This window comes from Paralichthys olivaceus, chromosome 7, assembly GCF_024713975.1.
Source record: "Paralichthys olivaceus isolate ysfri-2021 chromosome 7, ASM2471397v2, whole genome shotgun sequence".
Lineage (NCBI taxonomy): Eukaryota > Metazoa > Chordata > Actinopteri > Pleuronectiformes > Paralichthyidae > Paralichthys > Paralichthys olivaceus.
This window is the reverse complement of record NC_091099.1, coordinates 14,278,996-14,295,150: the sequence shown is the minus strand read 5'-3', so window position 1 is coordinate 14,295,150 and position 16,155 is coordinate 14,278,996. Positions and strand designations below refer to the sequence as shown.

The 16,155-nt window shown below is 38.9% G+C and overlaps 2 protein-coding genes across 2 annotated transcripts; both read left to right on the top strand.

The window, feature by feature from the left end:
- The first annotated feature begins 347 nt into the window (after positions 1–347).
- LOC109624282 (inter-alpha-trypsin inhibitor) lies at positions 348–4,543 on the top strand. Its single transcript, XM_020078836.2, has 6 exons — positions 348–553; positions 1,692–1,883; positions 2,761–2,937; positions 3,064–3,108; positions 3,410–3,488; positions 3,584–4,543. The coding sequence occupies exons 1-6, from the start codon at positions 487–489 to the stop codon at positions 3,672–3,674; spliced, it is 651 nt and encodes a 216-aa protein (XP_019934395.2). The 5' UTR covers positions 348–486; the 3' UTR covers positions 3,675–4,543.
- A 1,487-nt stretch (positions 4,544–6,030) lies between these two features.
- Positions 6,031–15,606, top strand: usp3 (ubiquitin specific peptidase 3). Its single transcript, XM_020079474.2, has 15 exons — positions 6,031–6,701; positions 6,894–6,954; positions 7,827–7,964; positions 8,327–8,410; positions 8,575–8,656; positions 8,954–9,033; positions 9,854–9,967; positions 10,252–10,365; positions 10,442–10,591; positions 10,987–11,093; positions 11,327–11,407; positions 11,521–11,639; positions 11,734–11,847; positions 13,255–13,322; positions 13,955–15,606. The coding sequence occupies exons 1-15, from the start codon at positions 6,611–6,613 to the stop codon at positions 14,394–14,396; spliced, it is 1,845 nt and encodes a 614-aa protein (XP_019935033.2). The 5' UTR covers positions 6,031–6,610; the 3' UTR covers positions 14,397–15,606.
- Positions 15,607–16,155: the final 549 nt, after the last annotated feature.

Sequence of the window (16,155 nt, the reverse complement as noted above, 5' to 3'; positions counted from 1 at the left end):
GGACAACTTACACGAGGTAATACTATGACAGGCAGATCTGAATTCACTATAAAGCTCTCTTGTAGTAGAACACTGAAGGCTTGGGTCGCACTTGCTGTCAATTTGGTTTTAATGCATACAGTCTCAATGTGTTCCAAAAAAACCACAAAGATAACGTGGCCACTCTATAAACAGATATATTTGTCAGTCGACCTGTCAGTTGTTGCTGTTTAACTAGTGTTTACCTGGAGCCTTTGATCGCTCAAAGTGGAGATGAATAGATAAACTAACAGGCTACATAAGTGAATATGGAGCCTGTTCTAAGTTCTAAACTGTGACCTTATGGTCAAGGTAAGAAAAAGGGGAAGATGTCTGTTCTAGCCACTGACAGTTGTTTCAACTGAGGGTGGAAGGAAATGACTGTTCAAAGGTCAGAGACGATAACCCACTCCCACTGTAGTTTACAACCGTCACTCCAGGACAGACAGGACTGAGACGAGAAGCAAGATGAAGCACCTGCTGCTGCTGGGGATCGCTTTTGCCGCAATCCATTTCAGTCATTCAGTCCCCCCAGGTAAGTGCTTCCTTCGTTTTTTTTTTTGGTTCTATTTTTTTAACATGACCAAAACTCAGTTTATTGAAGATTTCATTTTCAGAACAGGCCTCACTATCAGCACACAGTCAACGCATCAGCCTTCTGTATCACAGCTTTTTTTTAAATAGCAGTTTAAAAGAATTGCGAAAGTATTGTGGTGTAAATATTTCATTATTAATTAATGTCTTTCAGTTATACGTAATGTTCTAGTTTTGCTTAAAGTAAATCGAGGAGACAAAGCGTCACCTTCAGCCCCGTCAGGGCAACATGGCGGTTACATTGGCGCCTATATCTTTCTGTCACATTGGGCTCAATAGAGACACATCCTGTTAGATTCGAAGTTAATAGAATTGATAGAAATAAAGTTTCTGTTCATTAAACAAGTCTAGACTGCATCTCTCAGCAGGATATAATTGTAATTTACCTTTTCCCTGAATTTCTCTTCATGTTGTAACTTGCAACTGAAGCCAACAATGATTGTCTTTAGCTTGGACCAAAAAAAAAAGAGGAAAGAAAACATGGTCTTTACTCTCCTGGAAATATTATTTACACACTGCAAACGATTGAACTAAGCTGACTGGACGATTCCTCCCTCTGTAATTCCAAACTTTTAAACACTGAGATCATTTCTGTCTGAGAGTGACGAGACTAAAACAATGTCAACATGCAGCTTCTTTAACCACACAAACATACATAAATTATTGTGAAGGTCCAGATTTTTAGCAAATAAGCCAGTTGGTTAGTTCCTTATAAAATCAGTTGCATTTTGGGTAAAAGAATCATATGAAACCACTTCCCTTCTGTGAAATGTGTAAAGAGGGGGGAACTGAAAAAATGAGTTTTTATTGCTGTCATAAAATGAGGGAGTGGATCGCTGGTGATGAGGTTAGTTAAGCATTAAATATGTCAAACAGTATCTGTTGAGGCTTTCTACTGAAGCATATGAATACAGTAACTGACCAGTGGTCACTTCACCACCTTATTCTTGTGATTATCCAGCTCTACTTCACACCTAAATATTGTAGGCTTTATTAAATGCTTGAAAAACCAAAGCATCCTTGTAGACGTTGTGCAAATAAAATGTCTCTAACTCGCAGTTTGTCTTATCGTCCAACAGATTTCTGTCAGTTGCCCCCAGTTGAAGGTGATGGCCAAACCTTCATTCACTCTGTCTTTTATAATCCCGAGAAGGATCAGTGTGAGCCCTTCATTTACTCAGGCAGCGGTGGAAACAACAACCGGTTTGAAAATGAACGAGAGTGCATGAGAAACTGCTCTGCCAATGTAGATAATATCTACCCCATTGATGGTAAGATTGTTTAATGAATTCATACTGAAAATATGTGTGTCAAATGTAATCATTCATTTTGCTTAACCGATAATACTCAGGTGTAATATGCACACTGTCTCTTGTCATGAATGTTGTAAATATTATCTTGATGTGCACTTCTGTCCGTCCTGAAGAGGGATCCCTCACATTCAACTCTCGATAAGGTTTCTGCAGAGGGTATTGCACATTGTTTAGCTGTATGACGCAAATTTAGATTTTTTAATATAGGCTATACAAATACATTTTGATTGATTGATTGAAGAACTACCTAAAAGTAGATGAACCCAGACTGAAAACAAAAAAGTCCATCCCACACCACGGCTTGTTTCTGAGGACTTTGGAACATGAACTGCAGCAAATGAGTTTTATGACCTAAAAGACCATGAAAGGAAACGACACATCACCTTCACGTCTCGTCTATCTTGACCGAGAGAGAGGAGGAGGGACAGAGACACAGAAAAGAGAAAGAAAGAGCACGAGAGATTGTTAACATTGAAAGAGTATTTCATATTATTGAAAAACAACTAAATGATCAATATCTAACCTCTTTTGTGTGTCAATTTAATTAACCCAAAAATGTTTGTGTTTCTTTTCCTTCGTTTCTTCACATTTAATTTCTGTAATTTTTCTGAGGCTGTAGGAAAAGCTGAGTATTAGCCATACGCCACCAAGTGGTGAAAGAGAAGGACTCATAGACAAGCATGAAAGACCACACCCTGGGCTTTTACAGCCTGCTTGATAAAGTTTGACTCATCTACCACTCTGATTGTGTGATAGTTGATCATGTGCAAACTGTAGTCATAGCTGTGGCTGATCTAATGATTTTAATAATAATGGAGATGTTTTCTCTTCACAGAATCTAAGGCTTGCCACTTAAAAAAGGCCTCAGGTCAATGTAAAAATCAGCTTTTGAGATACTACTATGATTCCATTCATGACAAATGCAAAAAATTCCAGTGGACTGGTTGCATTGGAAACGGAAACCGATTTTTCTCCATGGAAAGCTGCAATAAGACATGTGATGGAATCCACGGTGAGTGTAAATTTTCCTCTTTTGTACACAGTGGCTGATGATATATCACTATGTCAAATAAAAAGAGTCATAAAAGTGCCATCAAAAAAATTTAAACATGTTTATGGTAATTGTCTTGGTTTAAAGATGATGGTGAGGAATTGGAGGAGGATGAGCCAGACACTCCTATTGGTGAGTCCAAACAATGGTTGCATTTTTTTGCATGTTTTGGTACAGATTTGACTGGTGGAATTTATCTATTTATTCAGAAGCTGCAACAAGCTGCAGTTTTTATTTTCTTATTTTCTCATTGTAAAAGGGACAATGTGCCCAAAAGAGGTTGTTTAGTTTTCATTTATTTTGATGGATTATACATGACGTTCTAACTGGTTAAAACATTCTGCAATCATTGTGTTATGTAGTTTATTTATTATTTAGTATGTGATTTGTTAACATAAATCTTCATCTATTACACTGTTGTCCTCTTTGACAGCGATCATCTGCGGAGTTTTGCTTGCTGTCATTATCCTCTCTATCATTATACCTGTGATCGTCTTGTCAGTTAAATCAAAGTAAGACCATTTTTCTTTGTCTTTAGCACATAAAGAATGCTGACAGTTAATGCCACTCTCTTTTAATTATCTACATACTAACTGTTTTTGTTCAGGAAAAACAGCTCCAAGAAGAATGGAGGACGAAAGAGTAATGAACCCAAGCCTGATGCACCTCTTCGAGAACAGGCAATTGAAATGGAATAGATATCATTGATATGATCGATATCATCCATTACAACATGTGGAGTTTTTACCAGATTGGTTTAGTCTTTTAACACTGGTGGTCTTAAAGACAAACATATCAACTTTCAATCATTACATTTAAGTTTGATCATTCATTTTTTTACTGACATGCAAATAGCCATTAGTTTTGTTCAATGTTGTGTTTTGTTTCCCCTCAACTATCACATGCTTTAATTAAGTAATACAAAGTAAATCTGTTTAGTCTGAATGTGATCAGAATAAAAATAGAGTTGAAACAATGTAAATTAATTCACAAACAGAATCAGCAACCATTTTAATAATGAATTAATGGCTGAACTAGTTTTTCAAACTGAAAAAGAAAGGTTTTACACTCTTGGTTGGACAAAACGAGCAATTCAAGAAAAGTTTACCAAATTCTTAAATTTCATAGAGAAAACAATTAACTGAGAAATTATATGAATTGTGAATTGCAGCCATAAAATAAAGACAACCATTGTTCAGTCAAAAGAGGTCCATTACAAGTTAGTCTGATAGAAGAGAAGTCACATTATTTCAAATTCTGACTCTCATCATCCTGTGCATTGTTAACTGAAATGTTTTTAACTATGTGATCTCCCTATCACTGCTGTGTTTCCAAAATATAACTGGCTCAACCATTCGCTAAAAAAGCCCATTCAAAACCTAACACATATATTTAGTTCTGCTTTTGTCCAGCTTTTTTTGTACAGAGGTGCACACTACACACTAACCTTTACTTTGTTAATCTGTTGTTTTGGGCTGTGAAGATCTGAACATAAATGTCAAATGTTTTTCTTTTTTATCGTACTATGTACAATGTGGCCTTAAATCATTAAACTTTGATGCTCATGCTTTTTATTTGGTGTAAAAATGAGTCAAAAATATTTCAGAATAAAAACTACAATGTATTATTTTGAGATAAAAAACAACACTGTTTTATTTTGAGGGGCATATACTACTAGAGTTTAATTCACTGTAGGTGGTCTAAATATCTAATAAATACATGTTTTATCATTCTTTTATAGTTCTAAAATAATTCCAATTTACTTCCAGGCAGAACTCTCATCAAACATGTGAAATGTTGTAGAGATATGAATTTGTGGAGTCTAGTTATAATTTTAACAAAACTTGCGTCAAAAGGTTAACGCAGTCATTTCCTGTTGCCACTAAGTGGTGCTGTGATTGCGACTCAGTATTGTCACAGAGATATGTTCACGCCATGAAGAAGTGAAGTTTGGTACAGATTTGACTATGTCCAAGCTAGTTATATTCTAGCTCCTTTTTAACAAAAACAAAAAAAACTCCATGCCACAGAGCTGTCATTCAACAAAAACACCTCACAATCCCACATCATCGGTTTCTTAAGATCAGATGCGCAAAATTAGTAGTCGATTGCCTACGGACTAGTTCATCAAAGTACTAAGTGTGGATAGCAAAATACTTTTCAATTTGACCAACAAATTTAAAATGGCAGATACTGTGATGACATGTGCCTTTAGGTGGCCAGTATTGAAACAGGCGGAGCTGAAGCAACCATGTCTGAGGAAATGGAGGCACAGGAGAGGTCGGAAGACATCTATGATTGATAGATGAAGTTGTGCTTTTGGTGCATAGCTTCAGCAGATGAAAATGAGTGCAGCTTTCCAGATTCCAACTGTTGCTGCTGGCTGATGATGCAGAAACAACAAAAACCGGTTGACCAAGTATTGGCCCTGCAAGGTCCGACATGGTTTGAGACACTGGGTGGCACTGTGAGCCATGTTTCATTGATTTCATCTATTTGTTTATTTGACAGGCACAACGCTCATTAATCAACAGCAAAATGGCTGTAAATGAGCTAGAGTTAGCCTAATGAGCTAATTTCCATCTGTTGTCCCTGGCCAGCTTTTTAAAATGGCTACTTTAAAATAAAATGACTTGTTATAGTCAACACATATAAACAATATAAACAGACTAATATTCAGACACGAATAAGAATAAGTAACAGCACAACAAATGAGACAAAGCACAGCAAGTCATTTCTTCATCTGACTAGTAAAAGAACGATAAGTATGGACTCTTGTTCAACCCATGAATGTAGAGTATGGAAATAAACGAGATGTTAAAACAAGCATTCATACGTTTCATCAAAGAACAGTAATAAAGTTTACATCCTAACACATTGAGGTCCAGGACGTGAATAAACTGTACTTACCTGCCACCACTGAAACAAAGTAAAAGAATGCTAAAGCACTTTTATAATTACAATTCAGCGTTATGTCAAATGTATCTTAACGTGTTATATAAAGGTGACGTTGTTCCACCGATGACTGAACTGCTGTACATGCCGGAAGCTGGCCTGAAACAAGGAAGCGACATCGCATGCGTACCAAACATAGCAGTCTCACAGTATGGCTGAGTTTGGTGAATAAGATAGGCTCCTCGTGATGCCAGCGGGTATGCACTTAAAAGACCACACAACCGAAACGGATATGAAGAACTCACGGTGTTACTGAGTGGAAAAACGAAGCCGGAAGTGATCTGGGATAACGCTCAAGGAAACTCTGTCACCTTCGGTTGGTGCTTGGTCGAGCCGGCAGACCCTACGTCACTTCCTCAAGTTATTTCCATTTGTTTGTGACCAACGCCAGCAGTTATCCTGCACCCTACACACCACAGATAACGATGCTGCTTTATTTCAAACATGTCGGGGTGAGATATATTTAAACTTCCGTTCTCTGAGAAACTGCAGGAGATCCGGCAGCGACCAGACGTGTTAGCTTGAGCAGAGGCAGAAAAACGTGCGACCGCTACGATAAAGTACTTGTTCGGCTAACGTTAGCTAGCTAGTTTAGGTTAATTGGCCACCTATTGTTAGCCTGGTCCCCGGTGCGGCGGTGTTGGGTAACGTCAGCCGGCTCGTTCACCGCTGTGGACCGATGGAGTGCCCTCATCTGAGCTCGAACGTGAGCGGCGCTGTGGATTCACCCGGGTTCCCTCACGGGGCGCCGTCCTCCTGGTGCTGCAACGGTGAGTCTGTCACACTGAATCCCACCTGTCTGTGTCTTTGTCTCCTGTCTCCTTTATGCCAAGCAGGGCAGAAACTGCACCATGCACACGATGCTGTCGCTGTGACACAAGGAAGAGTGATCCATTAAGAACAGTCACGTCAGTGTCGTGTCTCTTGTTTATAATTAATCCAGCTTCATGTTCTGTCTCCAGTCTGCAGGTCTAATAAAAGTCCGTGGATTTGCCTCACGTGTACCACGGTCCACTGTGGAAGGTGAGATGGCATCTGTTGTTTTTACTGCAACTCAAGCTGCCCTGAACACACCACAGTGGAAACTTCAGTAACTTCAAATACTGGCGTCTCAGTCCTTTTGCTTTTGGGGATTATTTAAACCCTGGCAAGTCAATAACGCCTTCATGAAAAGAACTACGATTCTTTAAATAGAGTGGTTTTTTATTTGTCCCTGTAGGAAAGAGACCATCCCACTCCAACATAACAAAAACATCAACAGACATAACCAACACTTACTATGCACCTTTAGGAGCTCTGGATTGACAGTGGTAGACGTTTGATCCAGACCAGCTAGATAGAGATACTGCTTTTTTGCAGGTTAAAACTCACAGCTTTTGAAGTAAAGGACATGTTTGAGTATTTTTGTACATGAGTTGGGGGGGAGGGGACACCTCATCACCCACTGTGATCCTTGCCCTAATTATGACTCAGTCCTTGTATATGCATTCAAAACATGGTAATGTAAGTCCCAACAGTTTACTGGCTGTTGTTCAGTTTCTTTTTTTTCCCCCAGGACTTTTTGCTCCTGGGCTTCGTAAGCCAAACCAATACAGGGCATCATATGTGTCATTTCCAGTTGCCGTTTTTATTTGGACAAGGGATGGAAGTCTGAATTTAAGAAATGGTTTTTAAACTGAAAATACAAAATACCATTAATACCATAAAGTGTTCATACACAGCCTTATGGGTTTTTCAGAGATCAAGGATCAAATTCTTTTTTTTTTTTAAGACAAACTGATGCTAAAGTGTGCTAAATTCAAGGCACAAACGTATTACAAATTTGGAAGTTAAGAAGCAACTTAGGCTGACCTCTGTTGATGTTTGCACTCTAAAATAACTTCTCTTTTATCTAGATATGTCAATGGACATGCAAAGAAGCACTTTGAAGACACTCAAGTTCTCAGCAACAGTCAAAGGAAGGTCGAGAAACAGGAAAAAGAGAAATCCCATCACTCTGTCTGCATGGACTGCAGCAACTTCAGTGTGTTTTGGTGAGTTTCCTTCAAAACCAAACTATCTTTGTGTACAATCTGTGACTCACCGTGGGGCCCTGCAAAAGTACGGTCATTAAAACCTTTATCAGTCAAAGCATTCTGATTCCATGGTAATGGGAACCAAATGTTTTGAACAACCTTCTTTAATCTGTTGCTTTGCAAGTGATCCTACATTCTTAGGTTACATGCCACTAAAACTGTGCATGTACACCTGTGGTTCAGTGGTAAATGCTACAACAGTTAAACACACATATTAATGATGACTGTGTTTCTAATCTGAGATTCTCCTGGGTTCAATCCTCTGTAAGTTTGTTCTGTTTTCAAACATGCATGTGTCTTTTCTAATGTGGCTTTTATAGTTACAGATGTGATGAATTTGTTGTCAATGACACTAAACTTGGGCATGTGCAGAAGGTGAGGGAGCATCTTCAGAGTTTAGAAAAGTAAGTACCAATCTCAAGAACCAAGTCTCAATATATGTTTGTTGCCTCGACAATCATTTTTAATGGAGGATTTGTTTTGATATATTAATGGTGTTTGTTTCAGAAACATAAAACATGTTCAATAAAAGATCGGTACCCAGATTAAATGTTTTTCTCTCATCCAGCTCAGCTTTGATGGGTGACAGACAGAGGAAAAGAAAACTCCAGGAAAGTCCAGCTCCAGACAGCAAACTGTTAAAAGACAATGTAAGTTAAAGTAAATATTATGATTGTTTCTTATTTATAAAGTAGTCAAGTTGCAGCTGCTTTACATTTGTGCCCTAACACAACTGTGTGCCTCTGCTAACAACACTTATACCAGCTTTGGTCAGATTTCCCTTTCATTAGACTGTATTTACATAGTTCCTCAGTGAAATAAGTCACAGCAGCCTTTGCAGACCTCTGCACAAACTGACTATATAGATATCTTTAAATATTCGTTTAAAGCTTATATAAAGTTTATATATAATAAACATGTTAGTGTGTGTCACTTGTCTCTGCCAGGACGTGGCAGCTTTAGGTGCCACAGGCCTGCGGAACTTGGGCAACACGTGCTTCATGAACGCCATTCTGCAGTCGCTCAGGTGAGGCACTGAGGATGAGGTTGCATTCATGGTGAACTGGGTTTGCAGCTTGGTTCAGTTCCTCCGCTCCCGTAGACCCTGGGCCCCACGACCAGTCACCCTTTATTAATTCAGTCTGGGGCACAGTCAGGGGGATTATTACACAGGCAGCTTGGAGACAGGACACAGTAAAAAAAAAAAAACAGACTTTCCAACTAACACAGTTCCAAACTGAGGATTATACTGATGTGTCTACGTTTGCTTTATATGAAGAACATCTGATATTACTGCTAACTATTTGCCAAAGCATGTGATGGAGTAAAAAATATCTGGTTTCTTACTTTTCTGGCACCAATTAGTTTCCATTTATTTAAAAATGGTGTAAACAATCTAAATCTGAAACTTAAAGTAATTCATGACAGTATTCAATACTGTGAATATACATTTGTCTTTGTTACATGTATATTGTCTTTGCAATGGCTTTTTGGTTGCCACATTACACATTAATGTTAATTTATCATCAGTGTAGTTTCCCCACATCATTGTCTATAAAATAAAATCTGCAAAATCTTTCTTTTCACCTTCTTCATTATTTATTAATATTTTTAAAGATAAACAAATAGATTAAAAAAAAAAGAAAGAAACATCACATCATAGTTTAGAGTACATTTACTTTGACACTCTTCATCAACGGCTATTAGATAATTCAGCAAAGTTAAGGCAAATATATTTCTTATATTAACTGTTTACTCAGTTGTTAATGGTTATTCCCATATGTAACAAATTTAGAAAATCTCTAGTGTGGAACTCTTCACTAAACGTGCGGGTTTTTTTTCAACAGCAACATCGAGCAGTTCAGCTGTTATTTCAAGGAGTTGCCCGCGGTAGCTCTCCGCAGTGGTAAGACAGCAGGAAGAAGGATGTACCACACCCGCAGCCAAGGGGACAACAGTGTGTAAGGTCCTCTTCTGAAGGAGGGAGGTTCATGGGCTGAGTGCATTGATCTGAAATTCATTTCAGCAAGTGTGAAATTAGAAGACAATCCTCAGAAATCTTTTATTAGGCTCCGGACAACCAAACTCAAAGTGCACTACTCAATATCACAGAGTGGGATAGAATGACTGACCAGAAAAGAAAACATGAGTTTATATTGCATAATGTCAGAGTATTAGATGCTCTTTAGATTCTGACTGCACCAGTAAATGCAGCGTGTTGACAGGTTTGCTCTGTGTTAAACAGGTCGTTAGTGGAGGAGTTCAGGAAAACCCTTTGTTCGCTGTGGCAGGGCAGTCAGACTGCCTTCAGTCCAGACTCCTTATTTTATGCCATATGGAAAATCATGCCAAGTTTCAGGTAAGCCCACATTGTACATAGGTGAATTAAGTTCCTTATAACAAGCATGTTATAAGCATGTGTTTTTTGTGTCCAGGGGTTATCAGCAGCAGGACGCCCACGAGTTCATGCGCTACCTGCTGGACCACCTCCACAGAGAGCTGCAGTACAGTCGTAACGGGTCGTCGCTCCCGGTCTCACCTCAGGATGGCGTCAGACTCTCCACGGCAGAGGGCAAATGCTGCATGCAAGTCCATCCAACCTTACAATTATTTTAGTTTTGTCACTTTTTTTGTGTTTTCTGCTCTTTCCCAGCTTAATTTATATTGAAACCTATGAAGTGCAGTAGTCATGCAGGCAGCTGTCAAAACCCAAGCGTCTTATTTTTTCTAGTTTTATTTTTTATTATAAGCAATGTAGTTAGAACCTTGTCGTTGTAATGAGCACAGCCACAGATGAGTTACTTGAGTACATTTTCAAAAAAATTTACCCCTTTTTTAGTCAGTAAACACTGATTGGGTCTAGAATATGTTCGGCTCTTTACATATTCATATTCTTTTGTGTTGATTGATCACAAGAATATTTGAATGTATGCACATTTATTTATCAAACCTGCTTTGTTTGATGTTTGACTCTTCACAGAAATGGGACTGCCAGTGTTGTCACTTCAATTTTTGGCGGAATACTTCAGAATGAGGTCAACTGCCTGATATGTGGGACAGAATCTCGAAAGTTTGATCCATTTCTTGGTAAAGCAACTTTTGTGACTGAATAAATGTTCACAACACGTTAAAGAAAGAAAGATTACCAGTAATTCTGTGATCTAGCAAAGCCTGAATTTAAATGTGACAGTACATGTATAGATTCTTGCTTTATGTGACAAAGTGAATCAAGAAATGCAAATCCTGTTATATTGGGTGAGATGAGTAAAGCAAGATAAAACCTGATGATAAATGACATCCGAACATTTGTCTTCTTACAGATTTGTCTTTGGACATTCCTAGCCAGTTCAGACAAAAGAGAAGTAAGGACCAGGAGCCAGGACCAACCTGCACCTTGCGTGGTAATTTCTCATGACTCATTAGACAGGTTCTTTGGCAGTGTTAGATTCTATTAGTATTTCTATTTGCTGCTGAGATTAATGACAACATTTTGTACTTTTTATTTTATTATTAGACTGCTTACGTAGTTTCACTGACCTGGAAGAACTTGATGAAACAGAACTGTACTATTGCCACAAATGTAAAAAGCGACAGAAGTCCACGAAGAAGTTCTGGATTCAAAAGCTGCCAAAGGTAGGAGCCAGAAAATCTCAATTTTATAATAATTCACCATTCTGACTTAAAAAGTGTGCTCTGGTGTAACTGGGGGTTTTGTTTCCATTTGTAGGTTTTGTGTCTTCACCTTAAAAGGTTCCACTGGACAGCCTTCTTGAGAAACAAGGTCGATACCTATGTGGAATTTCCACTGAAAGGCCTGGACATGAGGGGATACCTGCTTGAGGTGAGCACAAAACAGAAGAGATGCTGATCATGGAATTTTACAATAGCGGTTTTAAACTGCTATATCTCAGCCAAAAGATTTTAAAGAGTAGGAGTTATTTTGTGACAACAGTCTAAAAATTATCTCATGATGATGATGAGGAACAAACCATTTATTTAATTATGACTAGTGCAGCTTAACTGAAGAAAATAATGGCGGTCATCGAAAGCCACACCAATTCCACAATGAACTAATAGGTCAGAGATCAGCTGCACTTCTCAGGACTCAAGAAATACTTTGCTGTACTTATATCACAAAATACAAAATAACAAAACCTCAATAATACTTGTATTAATAGGCCATCCATGCTTTCCTCTATGTCCATTGTTTGGAAAGACTTGAGAACTTGTCTGCAGAAGTGGCCATTGTGGTCATTTTATTTGTTTTCCCTCCAATTCACCAAGAACCAAGTCTACTCATCTAAATTTAACCCCTTTGTAATTAAGAGGGTTTGATAATTTTAAAAATAAGCACAATGCCAGACAGCTGACTTTGGTAAGACATGAGAAATGTAACACTGATCTGTAAGCATTGTAAGTTCAGCACAAACTGTGCAGCTGCTGACAGCATGACGAGTACAATGGAATAGATAGTATAGAAGGTTTGTATATTTACAAAAATTACAGTAGCTCCTTTGTCAAACTGGTGATTTAATCAGACCAAATGTTCCCCCGTCACAGCCAGCTGATGATGGATTTATATCCATGAAGAAAAATAAATGTCATGCAGAGAGATACATTTTGGTTTCTCACAGACACAATACATCTAAAAATATTTGAATTGTGTACACACATAAAATAAAGACAGTTGCTAGTAGCTCTAGTTGCTCCAGGGGGTGCTATTGCTATGCAAATCTGTTTGACAGCCTCAACAACGAATGCAAAGAAAAATCTGTAATTTTCCTTCACATTATTCTTTTTTTCGTTATCAGCTTGAAAGTTGTATCATTTCCATCAAGATTTATCGAATATTGTTTTTTTTTAAATCATCATCATCTGCATTCAGATGTAAATGGTGTGAGTAGAACTAAGTCGACAAGAAATTCAATTGAATTTAGGTTTATTTGCGAATCTCAAAATCCCAACTTACTTTATCTCAAGTCACTTTACATCATAAAGTAAAGACCGTACAGAAATGTAGAGGGAAATCCATCGGTTCTCACAATGACCAAGCACATGGTGACCATGGAGAGGGAAAACCCTTCTGACAGAGCCAGAGCTGAGGAGGGCGACCATCCTCCTCCACCGGTTGGGTTTGAAGGGGAGTAATGGGTGGGAAAAAAATAAGAGAGGGATGGAGGGGGTGAAAGAAAAGGGAAAGAGACCACTATCAGTTGTGTTAATTCTCACCTTGCTCTCGTGTTTGCAGCCAGAGAACTCTGTACCAGGGAGTTGCCTGTACGACCTTGCGGCTGTTGTCGTGCATCATGGTTCTGGGTGAGTGGAACATTTTTCAGGCTTGATCTTATGCTCTCTATTTCAGTGCTTTTACCGATTATATCTATTCCCATTGTAGACAAAAGCCAGATGTTAGTGGGTGTTAGTGTTTTGTTTTTTTACCTTTTGAAAAGGAGCTTTAGTTTAAACACACAAAGGGTGAAGTAATAATTGACATCCAGTGCTTCTGGGGTTTAAGTTTCCTTATGATTTACCATATTAATGAGCACTGACAGCAGTCTAGATGTGCTTTATTCACCATCTGGGCAAAATTGAAATCAACACGTATATCTGCACATCATCATCTGCTGAGCAGCTCTACCTACCACAGTCGGCTGTCAGTCACCCCAGAGCTATAAAACGGTTCAGATCCAGTTTTGTTGAAAAGCCTTGTTGACAGCTCCGGTTTAAAAATTCATGAAGCCACTAAATGTTGAAAGCCGTTAGGCGGAGAGTCCTTGAAAAAGCATTTAGACAAGCCAGGAGGAACTGTGGATCAAAGTGCTGCTGTTTTGCCTTTTGCCTCTGAGTGGCGATGTTGCGCTGCTGCATCCCCCTCCCTTCAGCAGCAGGAAATTAGGTCTTGTAGGAAGCCAGAGAGTAGAAGCTGATGGATGTGTCTGTGTTCACAGGGTTGGATCAGGGCATTATACAGCATATGGCAGCCACAAGGGCGGCTGGTACCACTTCAACGACAGCACAGTAACTCTGACCAATGAGGATGCAGTGAGGAAGGCCAAGGCCTACATCCTCTTCTACGTGGAGAGGACTGGCCACGTGCCCTCAGACAAGACCACCACCAACAAACCCGCTGTGGACAACACGGCCCCAGACGGCATTTCTTCAGGAGCAGGTGGCCGGGACCAAGTCACAGCAGATACGGAGGCTGCAGATGGTGTTTCGATGGATGCAGCAGCCTCACACATGGTGGATACCTTGGACAAGAAATCCCCAGATAACGTCAACGTGGCAAATGTGGGTAGAGACATGGATGAAGCTGACACAGATAGAGATTCCTCTGACAAGGCTGCAACAGAGGAGAGCGGCCAAGCTATACAGACGTCTGCACAATGATTCAGTCAGACTTCACTGCCTTAGACCAGCTCCCCACTCCATGTCGGCTCCACGTCGGCCACATCTCACACAGTGCTTGATTATAATAATTTTTCTATGTATAATAATATATGTGCAACAATTCTTCTTTTATGACTTGCATGACGGCATCATGTATAATTTGCTGCTTGATTTTTGTTTAGTAGACTCTGCATTTATTTCCTTGATGTTGTAATCTTCAGTTGAGGTAGACTTCTCCGTATGTAATAGATTACAAAGGTGATTGTTAAGTAATGAAGCTTTAGCCTTGGAAAACCTCAGTTGGTCCAATGTTTAGACTGATGAGACACTGTGTCATTGTGAAAAGAATAGGGTTTTTTTTTTTTTTTTAAAGTTTCTAACTATATTTTCCACATATTAAGAACCTCACAGTTCTTTTTTTACAGGTATTAGTGGAGATTTTAGGATTTAAATCCAACACATTTATTGACTGAGAGTTGCTCTTTAGAGTCTTAGAAAGTTGTTTTAACCTCTTGACCAGAACCAATGTGAAAGAAATGATCATTGTCTAATTGTTTAGTTTTTTGTCTGTACTGGTGTCGGAGTATATTTGAACTACACACGCCCCATGAACTTCAGAAAATGTATCAGGCAAAGTGAACATGACAAAATACAACGAAGAGTCTTTTTTTTTTTCAAATGTTTGATGTTTTTCTGAGCTCCACTCCTTTTCTAGTGAGCCTGGCAGCGAGCCGTTACCACGATCAGACATCCTGTAAAACTGATAGCTAAGCAGACACTCTTCTGATGCACCTGCTCTGAAAGTCATTTTTTTAAATAGTGCTTTAATAGGCAGAATATTGCTTTGAATAAGAGAACAATTAGCTCATGTAATCACAAAACCTCAGATGAGAAATGTCAAATTTCAGATCCAGATTCAGTTTATTCCTGATTTAGTTTATCTAAATTAAGCTCTGGGTTACAGAATTAAAAAATAAAATAAAAACTTCTTCTCCAGGACAGAGGGGCGGATAAAAAGTTGACACTGTCAGTCATTCGACAGAATATTAATATGCAATTGTTAAAACTGCTGACTTGGTGTTTCAGACATTTGATACCTTTTGTTTTAAAAATGTGATGTTTTTATATACATTTTCATGTTCTTTGACAAATTTTAATGACCAAAATGTAAAATAAATATAGACTAGAAGTACATTTTTCCAAATGTAAACATTTAGTCTAGTCATTTATTACTGTTTACATAGGATGTCACGTTTTGTAAGCTGGACACATGCACACCAGAAGGTACATTGGTAATTGTCCCAACACCGGTATTATTGTTGTTCGTTAATGGAAAACAGCCTTTGATATGTTCAAATACGACCTTAGAGAGAAAAAAATGTTTTAGCATGCCTCTTTTTTTTCCTCCCTTCCCTCTAGCGAACATCTCCACCCACACACACTCATGAGAGCTCCCCTCAGGACACGTGCCAGCCAATCAGCCTTCTCGCTCAGGCAGGAACAAGTGCTTCTGTATATGCTGAACAACAGCTGCTCCTCCTCACCTGCTCACCGGTGGCTGCAGGCTCGCTGCTCCATCCCCTTTAATGACACAACCCTTTATTTCTGTTCCCTTTTTCTCTTGGAGGCTCAATCACAGCAGCTAATAATGAGCTCACGTTGTATTTGTTGAGATCAGGGTTCTGGTTAAGGACATCATGACACCATGAGTCACAGTACAGACTGTAATCAGCCTCCCAACAGTGCTGTTTCCCACCAT